The sequence below is a fragment of the Dermacentor albipictus genome, chromosome 4 (genome assembly GCF_038994185.2).
Source record: "Dermacentor albipictus isolate Rhodes 1998 colony chromosome 4, USDA_Dalb.pri_finalv2, whole genome shotgun sequence".
NCBI classification, from domain to species: domain Eukaryota; kingdom Metazoa; phylum Arthropoda; class Arachnida; order Ixodida; family Ixodidae; genus Dermacentor; species Dermacentor albipictus.
The window spans coordinates 48,421,713-48,435,540 of record NC_091824.1 but is presented as its reverse complement, the minus strand read 5'-3'; the positions used below and the strand labels follow the sequence as shown (position 1 = coordinate 48,435,540).

Below are 13,828 nucleotides of genomic sequence, written 5' to 3'. Positions count from 1 at the left end.
TCGAATAATTCACCTTAAGGGCAAAAATTATGGTATCTGCCACAGGTGATTTTAACAAAAATTGCGGTAAAGTTAAAAATAATCACCCCATGTGAGCAAACTAGGCGGCGCGAAATTTCGTCGCGGTCGGCCTTTAACGAATGTGTATAATTACTACGAGAAGCAGTCTACAAAGTACATAAATACGAGTTCAGTCTGACGTGAATCCGGATGTGGTTAGTTTCCAAGTCTCATTAAGTGAATTCTAGCGCGTCAACATAACTTGAACAAAAAAAAGGCAACAAATTAAATCATTCAACAGTAGGCACACCAAGCAACCATAGAGTAATAAATTCAACAACAGCGGACACTCGGCAAGAACTCGCAACAAGAAACACGTCATGCCTTTAGTTCACATCAGCCGTTAGCGGACGCAAGCGTCGAAAAAAAGTGAATGTGAAATGAAGCTAACGGACAATGTTTTTTTTTCTTTTCTTTTCCGCTAAAACTAGAACGTTTTGCGTATAAAAGAAGATATATGTTTGCGACTAATTTTTTTGCGCAAGCTAGCGACCAGCCAATGACACGCCAGACGCGCCCTGTCCATGCGTCATGCACGAGAAAGGTCACCGAAGATAGCGAGGCCGGCTACGCATGTGAGCGTTCGGCTATTCGGTATCCCGTTGGTCTTTCTTTTTCTTCTTAATGTAGCTCTGATCTCGTGAGCTCTCGCCGTGTTTTCGCGTTTCTGCCACACTTCGACTCGGAACTTCTGCGGTATTTGACCATGTCAAGGTGAGAAATTTTGTTTGATAGCCTGCCTTGCATTTAAAGCAATTTAGGCTTAAGGCACGATGGCGGCGCAGGTCGACATGACGCAGCTAGCGATAGAGTTCAAGTATAGGCTCTCTAAAGGGAACACTCTAGTTAGCTAAAAAGAGCTTAGTCGCTCTGGAGTACTTTGACGTATGGTCAATCTTACTGGGACGTACTTGTGACGCTTTCTATGCCACCAGAGATTACTGTAATTTATTTCGACACTTTTTGGTGCGCTTTTTTTTTTGGCATGCTGCAGCCTCATCAGCCGCTGTGACACTGTTAGCGAAAGCCAGGTCGGTCGCGGTGGCGCAGTTAGTTTCGTGTTAACTAAATCTTACGGGGCCGAGCTAATGACGCATTTTATGCCCGCTTCCCCAACAACATTCAACTTCTTTCGGTACTCATGCTTATCGAAAACGCGACGCGTAATTCCCAGGAATGATAACACGGGAGTGTTATGCCCTCGCGCGATTGAATTATTAGAAACTACGCTTCGAACCCACGCGTTTGTCTTGCGTGCGCGTAGAAGGAATTCTGCGAACGCCTGGCTCTGTGCGGCCGCCTCTGTATAAGCCACGGGCTGAATCGCCCGTGTACTTCCGCTTTTAAGTATCCGAAAATAATGCCCGGGGATGGCGGGATGCTTGGAAATCAGATGTCGTCATATCCTGTGTATGGTATGGTTAGGGATGCGTCAGGTGTTTTCTACGCCATGTTTGTAAATGCGAATTTTCTTTGTCCGCATAATGTCGCCCATTCACTACTTTTGCATGTTTCGCCTCTACATGCATTTTTCCCATAAAGTCTAAATACCGAAATGAGGCACACTTGTAATGTGCTTCTTTTCAGCTGATTCTGTCCGGTGGGGCTTTTTACGGGTACCACTACTTACCTTGTGCTATAACAATAGAAGAACGCGCAATAAGCCCATAACGAGCATTCTTATAGAGCAAAATAAACATTTCCCCATTTCACAAGGCGTCTTGCATCTACTTTAGGAAATTGCATGTTGCACAGAGGACAGCTTGTAAAGATTATCCGCAATTGCATCGGTTTATTTACTAAAAAAAAAGTCGCAGTTTCGGCCGTGCTGCTCAGCTCAGAACTCCAAGACCAACTTTGGGCCGTCCAGCGAGCCAAGGAAGCCGCACGGGAGCAGCAGCTCCCAGTGGCCATCTAGGCGGCCCCAGGCCCGGGCCTCTCAATCGCCGGGCTTTCACTCGCACATGCAGCGCGCAGCGATGGTGTTGTGACCCTTGGTCTTTGTCCGTAACGTCACGTCGACGCGAAAGATGGGCCTGGAGTGCCACATAATTGCTATCGCTATTAATAAAATGTTCTTCAGAGACGATTCAAAGCCAGTAATAGCTTAATGCCCCCTATACTGTGTACATATAGCTTGGAGACCTGCCGCGATAGTTCAGCGGCTTTTACCACCGAGCGCAATTTACAGGGGCGTTGCAAACGCCGCTCGTGTGACGTCAGGGTGAGGACTCGCGCCTGTCGTCTGCTCTTACAATTCGTTCGCTCTCGTCACAGGCGGAAAGTTTTCATTTCCCAACCAGCTTTGCGAACCCCCCCCCCATATATATATATATATATATATATATATATATATATATATATATATATATATATATATATATATATATATATATATATGTGTGTGTGTGTGTGTGTGTGTGCGCGCGCGCGCGCGTGTGTGCGCATATGTGTGTCATCAGCCTGGTTACGCCCACTGCAGGGTACAAAGGTCTCTCCCATACTTCGCCAACTACCCCGGTCATGTACTAATTGTGGCCATGTTGTCCCTGCAAACTTCTTAATCTCATCCGCCCACCTAACAGCTTAATGATTTCAATTTGAACTTGTATTCAATTGACGCATTTCGCGAACAGAACTTGCCTCAGCAAACGGCAGTCGGTTGTTTTTGTTGCGAGAAGTGTGTGCAATTTTGTCGAGTGAAGGCTGCCACAAGTCATTATAAACATTAATTTGCTTTTAACAGCTACCTTAAATTAACCCCGCATTCCCCATAACTCCCATACCCAATAACGTGATGTGACATATGGTAAAAACGGGTTCTTATATAGGATGCTACAGTTTTTATTATTGTATATGGGAGTTAAGAGGCACATGTCTCTTTTTCGATAGGAAATTGGCTTTCGACAATTACCACGAAACGTTTCTTTTAGGCAATTGCTGCTCAAGTATTCCTGAAGTACACGTCAGATGTGACGGGCAGCCATTTAATGCTCATGCACAATGTTTTTCTCGGGTGCCTGTTCCGAAGACTGGTGAAAATGGTAGCCATTCGTACACACCAAATGCGCGGTGATCGCTTCATTTTACGCATTATTATAATGCCTACATTTCACTAGAACAACTCACGAGCGCAGTAAGAAAGTTGGTGAAAGCTCCGGGGGCAGTATCCGCCTCCATGCAGCTTTGTAATGTTGGCATCAAATACCAAGACTGCTCTTTTCTATAAAATTGCAGTGTTCTTCACAACAAAGTAACAAAGGAATATTTGTTTCGTTAAGCATGATACGAAATCTTGCGCGCTCTACACCATGTGTTATTTTTTACACAATACTTATGGACAGACACAGCGCTTCTCCGTATTGCGAGATCGGTAGGACCCTTCCACTGAACCTAGCTCTCAATATCCAAACTGCATACTTTCAAAAGTCACGCGGCTTCTAAAACCAACCTGCAGTTTGGGTATGATAGCAGCAAGCAGCCAAAGCAGTCTTTACAAAGTCCGGTTGGCACGCTCAGCGGCTCAGCATCCTGAAGTTTGCACAAAGCGAACGACAGCGGCACGCATGTGCCCTGCAGCAGTTTAGCGGCGATGGCATCCGGATAGCAACCTCAAGCGTCCGTATATTTGAATAAAATTTATCGCAGTTTGGCACGGAAGGTTAACCAACGTTTAAATATTGCGGCAAAAACCAACGAAGTGATCGTCAATGTCGCCGATAGCTTTTTTGTGTGTGCGATAAGCACATCCGCATGCCATCCTTGAATCACGAAACCTTATGGGCTGTTGGGCCCTGGTGGTCTCTCGGGACAAAGGATGCTCCAACGGCAGACGTGCAGCTGTGGAGTGCTGTGCACGCTTCGTCGTTTTTTCGAGGCCAGGGAGCTGGCGACGAAATCAGTGTCCCCTGAGACTAATGGACAAGCAATTATGTTTTCTATCTTCGGCTGTTCGACCTTCTAGAGCTGACGGGCGAGAGGAGTTCTGGGACCCCCGATGGAAGTGGCTGATCGGCCTCGTGCGTCGTTAAACGGCAACTTCACTCTTTGTGCGTTTCTCCTGCAGCACCAGCGCGCGCCTGGACTACGACGGGGTCCGGCGCCGAACGTGGCGCGCGAACAAAGGAGCTCACTGCGAGACGACAGTAGCCACCACCCTTCGTGGAAGCGGTAGCTACTGTGAAGACCAGTCTCCTGACTCAGTCAAGCTGACTGCCACGGACATCTCAATAATTGATGCAATGGGGCCAATGTCGAAGACATCCGTGGGAACTGTGTCAACTTGAGGTTCCCAAGTTGCCACGTGGTTACCTCGTATGCGAGGGCGACCGCGAAAACATTGGAGACGGAGTCCGGCAGAACTGTGCGACGTCATGGGCTGGATCTTGCGAACGGTTCGAGGATTGTGATTGGCCGAGAAGAAGGACGCTGAATTCCCTCGATGAGCGAAATGGCGTAATGAAGTGCTTAAAAACAAGGAACGGAAGTGTTGTGAAGGATGCTCGGACATGGAAAGACTTTGACATGTAGTAGGACCTCAGAGCCGTTCTTGTCATTCAGCCAAGTTTGTATAAAAACGCCTTTCTTTCTTCTCATCTCTTGGACGTCGCTCGTCACCTTTCTTTCTTACGGCACCTGTCATGGCCCCATCCATGGAAAAGGACGCTGAATTCCCTCGGTGAGCGAAATGGCGAAATGAAGTGCGTAAAAACAAGGAACGGGAGTGTTGTGAAGGATGCTCGGACATAGAAAGACTTTGACATGTAGTAGAACCTCAGAGCCGTTCTTGTCATTCAGTCAAGTTTATATAAAAACGCCTTTCTTTTTTCTCATCTCTTGGACGTCGCTCGTCACCTTTCTTTCTTACGGCACCTGTCACGGCACCATCCATGGAACCTACTTGGCCGCTCGGACACCCTGACTTCAACACAGGGCTAACCTTCAGACACAAGAAGTGGCAATCTCGCTGCCTACCACAAGGTCAAATGATACCAGAACACAGTACATCTTGTAAACACAACACCCCCAGTTGAAACTCCATAGCGACCTCCACTATCGCTAGTCTCCTGGCTGCAACTTCATTGGAATGGATGCCTACGAAATGGCCATGCTCGACGCGGAGGGTCTGCCGCGGTTGGGGTGCTTACACTAGCAAGGCTGGCCGGAACGTTTTACAGAAAAGAAGAACGTGTTTGCATGTACACCGTGTTCACACTCTTGTGCTATATATATATATATATATATATATATATATATATATATATATATATAGTGGGGTGTCGTAGTGCAAATGCATTTCTCTCGTATTTACCGCTAGTTCGCAGGTATATTATTTTTCTTGACAAAAAAATAAGATATCCAGGAAGTAGCAACAATTATTTATTTCCAGAAGAGGAACGCTTCATAGAAGCTTCCGCTGTGCGTCTCGTGAAGTTGCACTCTCGAAGAAGAATGAGAAGAAGAGAAGAAGAACGTGCCGAAGACCGCGCGCATCGCTGCATGTTCGACGTGGACGACTGCGTCTCCAGCCTTCAAAGCGATGACCAATTGCGACCGACAGCCAGGTGCTGTGGTGGGCGTCAGCAACATCTTTGGCAAGGAGTTCTTGGGGGAGAGCGTGTTGGACTACCTGGGCATCGAGGAGCTCTACGCGTGGGCCGAGGTGAACCTGCTGTGGCGGTCGGTCGCCTTGGCTTTGCCGAGGAAGAAACTGATCTCCGTCTCCATCTGCTGTTCACCGGTGAGTTAGTTCTCTTGAACTTGGGACAAATAACTCATTATTCAGAGTTGGAACCATGGCCAGGCTGCTTCATATAAGTTACTGCGAAAAAGGTTCACTCGATAATCGTGGCGCCGCACAGATGAGATGGCGCTTCAGTGACGCGTACAGTCTTTATCAAATGCTTCGAGGCTGTAGTAGTTATCGAAACAGGGTTTATGCGGTGTCGTGCTGCGGGGTTCCTGAAGAACGTGCGATGATCAAAAGCTCGCGTGAATGAGAAAGTTGCCGGTCCCTCTCAGTCACTGAGCCTTTGAAGCGGCGAACGTTATTCAGGGACCGATAACAAGGGCGGTCAAGAAGCGCAGTGACTTCGAAGGATGGGGCAGGTTTTAAGAGACCTGAACAGACGTGCATACCAAAATTTCCGTTCTGTCTAAGCAGTTAGAACAAGATCGCTGAGAAACGTTAGTTTGTAAGGACATGTGTAAAAGGTGCATTGGCAGCAGAATTGCACAGCGTACGCGCACGCTCACCAGAAGGGTCAGTGCGCGCACGCTCACGCATGCGCACAATGTTCCTTCTCCCACGTGCTCTGCACCACCAATGCGCATCTTGACCTGTCGCCTCCGATGGAGAATAAACCCTTTGTCGGAGTTTGGCATCCCAGTGGCGTTCCTGAAGAGAAACTTGGGCGAGTTGGTGGTGATTCACGTTTCGGAAATTAACAGCGCAAGACAGACAAGGACGAAAGAATGCGACACTGGCGCTGACTCGAAACTGAAGATTTATTTGGAGAAAAATCGCATTGACTTTATATTATTTTGCAGTTTGTACTACGTTTACTTTGTATAATTTTCTGCTTAGCGACTACTGTATTGCTGTTTTACGCTGTGTATTTGCACTAATGTATATATTTTCTAACAGGAGGTCCCCTTTCAGCCACATGCTCTGGGACTTCCTTCTGTATACTTGTGTAGCGTGTATTGAAGAGATAAACTGAAACTGATATACACCGGCCAACACAGGCCGACATGTCAACAACTAAACGACTGTGCATGCGCATTAGGAGCCATCCTGGTGACTTGTCTTCGGAAATTAACAGCGCAATACAGGCAAGGACGAAAGAAAAGAACACGATACTGGCGCTGACTCACAAATGAAGATTTATTTTCAGGAAAAGCACATTTATATACACCGGCCAACACATGCCAACATGTGAACAACTAAGCGAATCTGCATGCGCATTAGGAGCCCTCCTAAAAGAGCCATCCTGGTGACAAGTGACCAGGATGGCTCCTAAGGCGTATGCACAGTCGCTTAGTTGTTGACATGTTGGCTTGTGTGGGCCGGTGTATATAAATGTGCTTTTCCTCAAAATAAATCTTGAGTTGTGAATCAGCGGTAGTGTCGTGTTCTTTTTTTTCGTCCTTGCCCGTTTGCAATGTGCTCACGCACACTCCTTTCCGAATGCGCGTTGGCACATTCCGAAATTGACTATTTCATGCTAATTTCACTTCTTTAGTGAAGCCTATATAACGTACCTGCACGTATGTCAAGTGTCCTTCTTTGTATGTTCAACAGATTTTTGAAAATATCGCATGTTGCATATGCAGAGCTATTTGGCATTTCCAGGCGGATTACCCGACAAGACAGGCATTACCTGCACAAAACATCCTGAAAAGACGGGCATTCCATCTGGTACCAATCAGAATGTTCACATACAATTTCTCTGTAATTGTTCACTTTAGCGCACGTGTTGAGATCGCGAAATTGAAGCCTTCGTCAGTCAGTGCCCTTCAATGCCTGATTAAAGGTGTAACAGCGTGACTTCTTGCAATCAGAACAAAACAAAAAGCAGAGACAAGGGCTGCTGTCTGAATCGCCCACGCGCTCTCTGCGCAGGTGTTTCTGTTTTCCTTTCACCCAACCACAGCTACGCGATCAGTCACCTGCAAACAAAGACTTCCTCATCCATATATGTCGTTTCGAAAGGTTGCGGAAAACAGTTGCCTTTAAGACTGTGGCCTTTACCACTTTGCACCGACTCTCAGGAGTCATTTGTTTCTTCAGGGCCTGCCATTTCTACGAGTGAGCATTCGTGCACGCAGGAATCGGAGCAGCCGAGCCCTCAACCCGTGCCGGACAGGCCTCACGCATGCGCGGAGGTGCTGCTCTCGAAGTTCGCTCGCTACTGCAACATCGCGTGCCTGGCCGGCATGCGTCCATCACTTGTGTTCCTGTCCTATCACGCCGACCTGAAAGAGGACAGGAGGGGTAAGCGCGCGCTGTGCACAGGCCAACAGGTCTTCACGAAAAGCCGCAAGAAAGTAACGCAGCATCTCGTTCGTGGCTTAATGAAGGGACATTAAAAAGCAGAATTAAATTATTTTACAAACTCACAAAAATTATTTATCAATCTCGTTTGGCTAAAAAGGAGTGGAAGCTAAACACGCCTTTCTTGAATTACGCGCTCAAACCTCAGCGCCGCTAGGTCAGCGTTACAAATTTCGTTATATCGTCTCATGTTTAGACCGTTTTATGGCACAATAAATGTTATGTGAGCGTCCTACGCTAACAGGCGTGTTCTCAAACGATCCTCGACTGGACGCTCTTTCATTCCACAGAGAGTTTAGCACAATCCCACGCCTCGAATAAAGAAGATCGTGCGCTTTTTAAGAAGTGCTATGGACTGTGACCGAAGAGCAATGACAACTTGTGTCAAGTGATGGCGCGCTGCCCGGCCCCATCTTTAGCAGAGGCGGAGCCGGACAGTCGAGAAACGTTCTAGTATATTGGGGCAGGGCTTTGGGGCGTCTTTACAATATACTGGAATACACTGTATTTATACTTTACACTGTACTGATACTTTACACTGTACTGTATACTTGACACAGTACTGATCCTCCTCATCCGATAAACCATAATTAATCCGAGCGCAGAAGCTCTTAAAATCCGAGTCACTGTGGGCTGATGCGAGAATTCTAAGGCCGGCGTTCTTACCATGCACCATCTTGGGGAAAGAGTGGTAGCATAGATGTCGCAGAAACCTAATGTACTAATACAGCTTAACTAAATATATCTATTAGGTGATCGTTGAAAGCGATGCCGAAAGTGAGTGGCCACCATCAAGCCCCACTAAGATAACGCCCTCAATAGCAATTTGTTCTTTATCTCCAAGGTCGCGCTTAAAGAGCCACTGGCAGCAAAAAAAAGTACAAATAAAAATAAAATAAAATAAAAGAATTTGCTTTACTTTTATGCTTTCATGATTTGATCTGCGCCTGTCATTTACGGAATGAAAGACAGTAAATGTAAGTATGTGACGAATATTGGATAACAACATTATCATTTGCCATGCTACTTCAACACGCACGCCAAGAACTGTAGCTAGCCTAGCGGCGGCCCCATCACTGCAGTCCGGAAACTAGCCGAAAACGCAATCACGTGCTCTCACAAACCAGTGACGTTGAGGAGGAAGCTTGTTGAAGTCCCAGTAACAGCATTCGTCTGCTATTCGCAAACGTGTTACAATACGTAGTTGCCATCAGAATAGCGGTTATTTGCCGTCATCCCTAAGTGAATTCGACGGATGTGCAAGTAGCAGTAGCTGCCATATAGAAATAGCGAAGCGTTTTCAGTTTATTGCCTGCAGAGAAGCTGGTCGGAAATTGACAGCGGTGCAAGCAGCCATGAAAGTGAATATGAACAGGTGGTTGTATGAATATGAAAACGTGCGCATTGGTGTCCATGAGCGGCGGTAGACGCGAGAGCTTCGGCTGTGGCCATGGCAACGGCCACGAAAGAATACTCCCGCTGCCTTCACCCGCTCTGACACAATGTGCGCGAGCTGGTTCTTCGTATTGCGCCCCATCCAAGGCTGCACCCTGTCTGAACTTCTTGGAAATCAGTGTGGTGCGGCATTTGGTGCAAGTAGGGAGCTAGGTGGTGCCGTTTTTCTGTTGAGACACATGCAGAATGCCACTACGACATGGAACAGAGAAAGCAGCCCTTCGTGCTTCGTGCTGGGATCGCCGGTACCCCAGTATCCAGATGTATGACGTCAACAATACTCGCGGAGCCGGCAAAACTTTGCAGAGGCCTCGAGGAGCCACTAAACACGTCCCATTGATGACGATGTCTCGAAGTGCTGCAGTTTTATATAAGCCACCCACGCTGACAGTAAAACAGCATTGAAATATGTTCACGGCAACGTTGTCCCTTAATATTAGAGGTACCTACGTATGCAGGGAAATCGAACAGGATCATCTCGAGTTTGAAAACTTGTGCAATGAGTATTTTAAGACAAAATAAAAGATAACAATGACGGCACGTATTGTTGACTGCTCGTGCGCAGTAAGAGTTGATGGTGCTTTAGCTCTCTTATGGGCCTCCTGCTGCACAATGAACTATGTGCTGTAGGCAATACTGAAGTTTCTCAGACTATGATAGTGTTCACGTGTACGCCTTCTGCGAGCACACATGGGAACATTGTTGCATGCGGACCTTGTTTCCCACCTGGTACGGGTGGTGCATCAGCATACCACTTGTACTTTGACGCTGTAAGTTACGAAGCAACGCGTGCCATCACACTATGCGTGCATGTGTTGCTCGCCCAGTGGTGGACTGGGTGCGCAAGCTGCTGCCTCCGAACTCTGTCATCGGGGATGTCAATCTGAAGCCCGTCCGACTGGCCGACGACTCCGATGACAGCATGCACGAAGGCATCTTCGGCGAGTTTCTATTCCACGCCGAAGCAGCCGTGCGACCTGCGCCAACCACCGACGGCCTGCGGCAACCAACGCCACTGGACAGCTCTGTCTTCGGGTGAGCATCCGACCAGTTTGGCAGCTGTAAAGAGGGCGATACCAGCAAGTGAATGTGGATGACGCGCTACCCCAACAAAGCTTCATCGTGCTCTCTGGGTCACACTGTCTCACACTACCGCACAGCACGTTTCCATCGCTAGAGCGGTGCCACGAATGCCACGAAGTTTAGTCCGTGATCATGGTTCGAACTTTAAAAGCTATTCGTAGTCGTCTCAACTGGGGACAAAGGCAAGCCCGGTTGTCGAAAGTTGGTGCCGGGCTGACGCTTACCCGGTGCTCTGACACTGCAGGTCACATCAAGTATCCATATTTCAGTGACTGCTTTGTCTTTAAGGACTGATATCTCTAAACAAGTACTATAGTCTGTAGATAGGAGGGGATGACATTGCAGACCGCGTGGCAGACCACGTGCAAGATTAAAGGATAGTGGGGTGGTCACTCAGGAGAGAGAGGGAGAGGAGACTTCAATAAGAAAGGTGGGTATAGATGCCAGGGCGCACAATGCTTCGCTCGCAGGACCGAGAGGAGGAGGTTGGAGTAGAGAAGAGGCGTGTAGTGAAGGTGTCGGTTCGCAAATGCCGACTGGCACTGTCACTGCTTCTCGGCGGGAAGCAGATGAGTGAGGACCGGGACAGCGATGTGGTGCAAGTCACCGGCTGTCGCCTGTAAAATAGTTTTGTGAGCTTCCGTGCGTGCCTTGTACATTTATCCTTAATTACACGCGACACAGCTCATCGTCGTCCTCTCGGTCGAGCCGGGCGCAGACGCGTCGTTCCGAAGGCGAGCTGCCAGCCGTTCCGGTTGCTGCGGCTGCTACGCCAGCCGTTGGATCGCTGCCGTCGCTGTCTGCCGTCCAGCGACGTCACCGCATTCCATCGACGGTCCGAGGCAGCGGCGCCGCTTCCCACAACATGCTGCCCGGCGCGCTCGTGTTCCTGGCACTGCACGTGACCGAAGGCAGCCCGGACGAGGACGTCATCAACTCCCGCATCACGGAGGAGGCGACCGGCAGGATCATACAGGTGTTAAACTTGTGCCACGTGCATAGGAAACAGCCTTCCATTGCTGAGGAACAGCACCCTTAGACCACTTTGCGTCTTTTTATTCTGCGAGCTGGTTAGTTGCCGTCACTTTTGTGTCCCATGTTTTCTATCTTAACTCGCATTGCCGCCTTATTTTCAAAGATAGCAATTATGGGCTCACTTCTATACTCATTTCTACAGAGTTTCTAGATTGCCTTGCGAGATGTTTAAAAGTAAATAAAGAAAGAAATAGAGGACAAAATGCGCAGTGTTCCGCGTTGTTCGAGACACCGGTATACAGAGTAGCAGTCATAGATGTCAACTTAGAGTCACTTTTTTTTTTAACCTATGTGAGCAGTACGAGCTTCGCAAAATGCGCTTCCAGAGTCACCAGTCTGTCTGAACGTTATCCTTAAGCCCATTATAATATTAGCATATGCTTCATTAGGCTTCAAGTATAGGGCGCAGTTCGCGCTTTGGGTTTCGCAACTGGTACATGCTCCGTACAGGGAAAGCAAGCTGACTCTGCTCTTGCAGGACTCTCTGGGTGGCCGCACAAAGACTTCCATCATTGCGACCATCTCGCCTCACATGACCAATCTGGAGGAGACACTGAGCACCTTGGACTATACTCATCGTGCCAAGAACATCACCAACTGTCCAGAGGTCAATCAAAAGATGACAAAGTGGGTACTGATCAAGGCAAGACTGAATTATTTTCTTCCTCTATAATTTTTGTTTCCCATTTCTGTCGACGTGGCCGTAGCAAGCGAGCCTCTCTGCTTGCCCTTATGTGGCATTTACCTGTTTATTCAGCTTCTAGATATCCCTCACTACTGTCGCATAATATCCTCTTCGCCTAAAATGCTTGTTGCCTTCTTGCTCAATTAGTGCTTATATATTTTTATTACATGGGAAACTGCCTGTCTTTATATACACTTTTGCTGCTTTGTGACCTTGACAATTCGTTTGCTGCAGTTGTTTCGAACTATTTCCTCCGCCTGGTTTTAGAGTGATGGCTGTGGTATGCTGTTCCTGATTTGGTGCATGTTATGCTATGCCTATTCAGGGCTGCATAGTGACACACATGGAAAGCATTGACAAATGACAACTGGTGTACTTGAAACATCGTGGCTCATTGGAAGTACCTCAAACCCGCAAAATTCAGTCTTTGGCGCTTTGGAATTCCATGTAGTCTGCATTTAGCGATAAAAATAAACTTTACCGGGCCCGAGCAGACTCGAAATTCATGCCATGTTGAAATGGTGCGGGAAGCTCAGGGCAGTGCCACTGCTTTTTTTTTTCGTTTTTGTCACTTTTCATGCTAAGAGTGGCTTTCTTTTAGCATTGTAGGAGGGTAATGTAATAATACACCTTAAACTGGATTCCTCTTTAGTGTTTCGCTGAGGCTTCAAACGACTTCACTGTAGTAGTGATCGACTAGTACAGTCAAACCCGGTTATATCAAACTCGCAAAAAGAGCCTATCGGTTTGATATAGGGCATAATACGATCTAAGCTTGCTAAACGATTGGACGTCATAAAAGCACATGCCATTTATAAAAGCACTTTATTTATGAAACTAGCTTAGTTTCACATGGAATAATCCTGTATTTTATTCTGCTTGGGCACTTCAACTCTGCTTATGCTTTCATTCTGCTTATGCACTTTCACCACATGCGATGCACGCAGTTATTCACATTGTCGAAAGAGTCGGAGCAGCTGAGGCTGCAACCTTCCACATTCGTGCAGAAGCGCCGGACTAGTGTGAGTGCACCAGTCACCTCTGAGGATGTGAGCAAAGGTTATCATTGCTTTCCCCATTGTGCCCACTTTCACATCTGCTCGGTACGATGTTGGCATTGCAGTTTTCATTTTCGGGGTCTCCCGTGGTCGCGACACCATCATCCGCACTCACAAACTCGTCGACCGTTCATCCCGCCATCGGCTTCCAGAAATTCTGACAGCTCGCTCCAAACTTCGGCAATACTAACAACGGTTTTGCCGCACTCGTCAGAGTTTTCAGTCATCACCGGGCACGCGGAAGCCGAAATGTCTGAAGCAATTTTGGATGCACCATATGTATACGGCCGCCTCGATGTGTTGTACGTGGCCGTGCGTACGCGTTGGGCGTTACGGGCACCGGGTCATGAGTTTGTCAGCTTTAGCCCTAATCTCCCCCAAATCTTTAGCCCTAAA

General features: G+C 47.6%; 1 protein-coding gene across 1 annotated transcript in view; it reads left to right on the top strand.

Moving 5' to 3' along the window:
- The first annotated feature begins 618 nt into the window (after positions 1-618).
- Positions 619-13,828, top strand: part of LOC135915401 (uncharacterized) — a 40,142-nt gene continuing 26,932 nt past the window's right edge. The window contains exons 1-6 of the mRNA XM_065448450.2: positions 619-774; positions 5,450-5,800; positions 7,891-8,056; positions 10,399-10,606; positions 11,339-11,630; positions 12,168-12,332. Of these exons, the coding sequence (XP_065304522.2) occupies positions 5,600-5,800; positions 7,891-8,056; positions 10,399-10,606; positions 11,339-11,630; positions 12,168-12,332 (1,032 nt within the window). The 5' untranslated portion in view covers positions 619-774; positions 5,450-5,599. The remainder of the gene's footprint in view (positions 775-5,449; positions 5,801-7,890; positions 8,057-10,398; positions 10,607-11,338; positions 11,631-12,167; positions 12,333-13,828) is intronic.